The sequence below is a fragment of the Cynoglossus semilaevis genome, chromosome 17 (genome assembly GCF_000523025.1).
Source record: "Cynoglossus semilaevis isolate Cse_v1.0 chromosome 17, Cse_v1.0, whole genome shotgun sequence".
Lineage (NCBI taxonomy): Eukaryota > Metazoa > Chordata > Actinopteri > Pleuronectiformes > Cynoglossidae > Cynoglossus > Cynoglossus semilaevis.
In genome coordinates, this window is record NC_024323.1 from 6,896,303 (window position 1) to 6,900,861 (window position 4,559).

The window sequence follows — 4,559 nt, forward strand, 5'->3', positions numbered from 1 at the left end:
GTGATGGAGGACAGTTTTGTAAGTGTCCTGCTCCTTGCGACCTCCTCCACCGCGTCCAACGGGCAGCCCAGGACAGAGCTAGCCCTCTTGACCAGCTTATTCAGTTTTTTTCTGTCCCGGTCAGTGCTGCCTGTTCCCCAGCAGACGACGGCAAAGAGGATGGCAGAGGCCACCACAGAGTCATAAAAAGTCCGGAGGAGGGGTCTGGACACTCCGAAGGACCCCAGTCTCCTCAGGAGGTGGAGGCGACTTTGGCCCTTCCTGTAGAGGGCGTTGGTGTGTGTGGACCAGTCCAGTTTATTGTTGAGGTGCACACCCAGGTACTTAAAGCTGTCCACCAGCTCAATGTCCAAGCCCTGGATGCACACCGGTGACAGATGTGGAGACTTTTTCCTGAAGTCGATCACCATTTCCCGCGTCTTACTGGTTTATTATTTATTTTAAAATGTTTGTTACTTTTTCTTTTTATTATTTATATGCTGAATTACAAAATAATTATAGTAATAAAATTGTAATTTTTACATATTACTCATCTTGTTAAAGCTTTAACCTGAAGAAACAAAATGCCTTTGTGAAGTGTTTCTGTGTTTTTCCTCCTAAGGTGTTATACATCAGACAAAGTGGGTTTATGGTTAAGTGAAAAGGTGCCAGATCCCAGCAACAGTCAAATCTTCAAACATTTGAAGGTGAGAGAAAATTAACCGTTTTAGGAAAACATCATTACTACATGTGTTAATAATACATGTGTAAACGTATTGAATCAGAGAACAATAGAATGACACGTTGGTGTGAGATGGAAACTGTTGGAAAATTTGAATAGTTTGCTCCAATTTGAGAAATGTATCAGTAATATTGTGCATGCTTTTCTTGCAGATGAACGATGCCTCGGCTTCAATTTTTATACCCATCCTTGAGCGACATCCAAGTATCTCTGTGCTGGAGGTTGTCAACAGGTTTTCGGGGGATTTCAAGCCCAACCTGGAAAAATCCTTGGCAGATAAATCAGCTAGACATGATGAGATCTTACACATTGACAGGCACAATGAACAAAAACTGGCATGTGACAGGGCAGACCAAAGATGTAGAAGAGAAGAGTACAGCAAAATGGTTGACTCTGATGAGGAGGGAAACAACAAGGTTGACTCCTGGAGCTCTTCAGAGGAGGAAGAGTTTACACCAGGTTATGAAAAGCACTTCATGCCCACTGCACTAGATATACTGGAAGGTTGACATTTCTGACTGAATTGTTTACATCATATTTGTGTGTTTTTGTGAGTCCACAAATATTTTTTAAGGTGTTTATGCTGTTTTTATACTATTGACTGAAGTGGGAGTAATTCCTACCCAACTGCAGCTCATAGGATTTTTAATATAAAGTTTAAAACAAAGATGGGTGCTTAATGTATCAACTTTAGTCAAATCAACTTTATAAAAAATGTTTTATATGGTTTTATTCAATGTGTTGTATATATTTCTATAAGATGGAATAATAGCACAGTCTTACTTTTGGGCATGTTGCTGTGGTCTTATTATGAGATTTTTTTTTACCAGCTGTACTAGAGTGGTTTTACGTAGTAGAGCCATGCAATGCAAGTAAAATGTTTTAAATTTTTACTGGTTGTTCTCTTAAAACATTTATGTTTCCTATTTTCTATTTTGCAATTGGAAGCTAAATATCACTCATTTTTATATAATGCTTGAAAGATGTATTTTTAATTTATTTGGTTCAAATTACTCTTCAACTTTGAAGTAAATAATGTTCATGGTGCGTTCATGGTGCATTGTCGAGGCTGGACAAATTAAAAATGTTTAACACAAGTTTTAATGAATGTAACATTTCACTTTTTTGTATTCTTGCAGGCCACATTAATTTAAAAATATAAATGTATTTTTCAAAGACGTTGAACTATCAGAAGAAGATCTCGCGGTGTTTGCTTACAAGTGTTAAACGGAAGCTGCCCAGGGTCAGTTCCTGTCGGCGTGCTCATTTGAACCAGAGAAACCGCTGCTAAGAAGGGGGAAAAGCGGCCCAGTCGTCATAACCAACAAATCAACAAAAATACTGTACGTATTGGTTCGTTTTATCTCATGAGACAAATAATACATCAACTAAGGTATTTACACGGTGAATTGAGTCTGAAATTTACTGCAGCTGCCCGCCTAGCCTTTTTAGCATCGGTCAAACATTGCGGGTAAATTAGCGGCTAACGCCTGCCGAGAAAACGTGTTCACCAGTTGAAACAATTATTCGACTCCACCGCAAAGAAAACGACAATGTTACTATAATGTCACTTATATTTAGTTTCTGTAAAACAAAATTTCTGTTGTGTGTATTTATCTTAGCACAGTATGCCGTTTTCTTTTGCAGTTTATCGGGCACATTGGGAACACCCTGTATAAAACTGCCCCAGCTACGAACAGGCCCGGGCGAAAGGGCAACTGTGGTTAGCAACGACACTCTAGTATAAAAACGAAGAAAATAAAGCTCAGATGGACTGAAAGTTTTTCGACAATGTTTGTAAAAGGAATGTAAATATTTTCAGTTAAATATTTTTGATTGTTCACCAGAGCATGGTAACTTCGTGTCGCGTTTTTTCCACTTTTAACTCGACCTAAACTTTATTCGTTATTCGTCTTAAACGGTATATCAGCACGAACGCTTCATCTGCGAGTTTTGCTCTCTGTATTTTTGTGCTTTGGGCCCACCTAAGTGATAGCACGGGTAAGTTGAGACATAGTCGAGCTGGCATTCTATCTCGGGCACATGTGCTACGCATCACCGTATGCCGTTTTGAACGTGGGACACAAAGCATTTCCGCAACTCACTTCAGCGGAGGAGTGGGGGTCGGATTAACATGCACTGGATAAGCCGGTTTAGACATATAAGGGGGTCCTTTAAATTATTGTCTCATCTTCGTGACACAAATGCTATTTAAATTGTATTCGTTTGTTTATGCGGCTGTTGCTTGTCTATTTGTTCGGCCTCAACTGAAGAGTCAGCACAATATTTGACCTGTAAGATTTTGTCCTCTGCAACATATAGATTTTTAGCGGTGAAGGTAGTTTGTATGTTTAAAAAAAGACCTAAGATATGGCTCTTAAATTATTTTGAGTACATTGACGTCACCTACGTTTACGTGTTACAGTTCCCTTTTCAGTAAATCTTCAGTAAATAATTATATTGTATTAAAATACATATTAAACAATCATTGATTAGATTAATTTTATTTTTACTTATATTAAGTGTGGTGCTGTGGCAGATTAGAATGCTGATTAAAGAGCACAACCAAAAATATACATTAATTGCAGGAACATTCAAGTAACCTGGGACATTGCATTATTCACTGTCTGATAAATATCTACTTTCAAGAAAAAAATATTTTAAAGTTTTATGGGCCCCTTTAAGTAATTGTTGCCAACGCACATTGGAAAATAGCCTCTAAATGTTTCTAGAGACACACATACCTTAAATTGTGGGATTAGTGTCCATTATAAACAACCTACACCTGTTCAGTTTGTGTTTGTGATGGAAATCTTGCCTGCCAGACTTGGCTCTTAGGTCTTTGGAACTTTGGCCTTACTCAAATGACACCTATGACCTTATGACTTGCTTGCATAACATTACATGTGGCCTTTTGGAGTTGATGCATTACTAAACATCTGAGTAGTGCTGATGGTGTTTTGTATTCATACTGTCTGATCCAGAGACCACTTACATCATATTTCTTAGTAGTTTTACAACATGACTGTCAACTGGTAAATTAATTTTGTGTTTTCATAATTTTATAGGATGGAGTGGCGGCCAGATGAGCAGGGACTTCAGCAAGTCCTCCAGCTACTCAAAGATTCACAGTCGCCCAACACAGTCACGCAGAGAGCTGTTCAACAAGTATCCTACTATAGTGTATAGAGCTACTAGTGAAATATTCTGTGTCTGAGGTGGTGGAATATATTGAAACATGTCATGTTTAGCTTAGCTAAGTTGCATGTATTTTGGGCTACTGCGTTTTCTGTAATCGTCCTAAAGTTAAAGCACTAAATGTTATTCCAGTTGTTGTTGACAGCTGTTGGTTTGCGGGCTTCCCTGGTGTTAACCACCCTATAGGTTTGTCTTGACTTGGTGCCTTAGTGCCAGATGATTTATGTTGTTATGCAGCAGACAGCTGCCCGCAGCCTCGAACCTTCATGGGTTTTCCAAGTATTTTGTGACTCATGCTGGTTTGTCCCTTTTTGTCATGTCTTTACTGTGTCTCATGTACATTGGACCCTATATGTTCTGTATGTTATGAGAATGCTTGAGTTAAAGGTCTTTAACAACCTATGCAGAAACTTGAGCAACTAAATCAGTTTCCGGATTTCAACAATTATCTCATCTTTGTTCTCACACGACTAAAAACTGAAGGTAAGCACCCATCTTATTTTCCACACAAAGCCAAATAAGTTTGCCTTCTCCTGTTTGTTGTTGTACTTATTTAATTCTACTTCCCATTTTCTCAGATGAGCCGACTCGCTCTCTGAGCGGTCTGATCCTGAAGAACAACGTAAAAGCCCACTATCAG

The 4,559-nt window shown here is 38.8% G+C and overlaps 2 protein-coding genes and 1 non-coding gene across 6 annotated transcripts in view; all 3 read left to right on the forward strand.

The window, feature by feature from the left end:
* Nucleotides 1-1,818, forward strand: part of il12rb2l (interleukin 12 receptor, beta 2a, like) — an 8,636-nt gene extending 6,818 nt beyond the window's left edge. For 3 of the 4 annotated variants that reach the window (XM_017040836.2, XM_008329681.3, XM_017040835.2), the window contains exons 14-15: nt 602-686; nt 874-1,818. In XM_017040836.2, the coding sequence (XP_016896325.2) occupies nt 602-686; nt 874-1,230 (442 nt within the window). In that variant the 3' untranslated portion in view covers nt 1,231-1,818. Of the gene's footprint in view, nt 1-124; nt 441-477; nt 687-873 lie in introns of all 4 variants that reach the window. The other variant, XR_003052366.1, reaches the window with a different exon arrangement.
* Nucleotides 1,819-1,930: 112 nt separating this feature from the next.
* LOC103392920 (transportin-2-like) overlaps nt 1,931-4,559 on the forward strand; it is a 12,749-nt gene continuing 10,120 nt past the window's right edge. The window contains 4 exon segments of the mRNA XM_008329679.3: nt 1,931-2,064; nt 3,790-3,889; nt 4,327-4,402; nt 4,498-4,557. Of these exon segments, the coding sequence (XP_008327901.1) occupies nt 3,791-3,889; nt 4,327-4,402; nt 4,498-4,557 (235 nt within the window). The 5' untranslated portion in view covers nt 1,931-2,064; nt 3,790.
* On the forward strand, nt 3,636-3,705 carry LOC112488472 (small nucleolar RNA SNORD41). Its single transcript, XR_003052552.1, has one exon. It is a non-coding gene; the product is annotated as a small nucleolar RNA SNORD41 (small nucleolar RNA).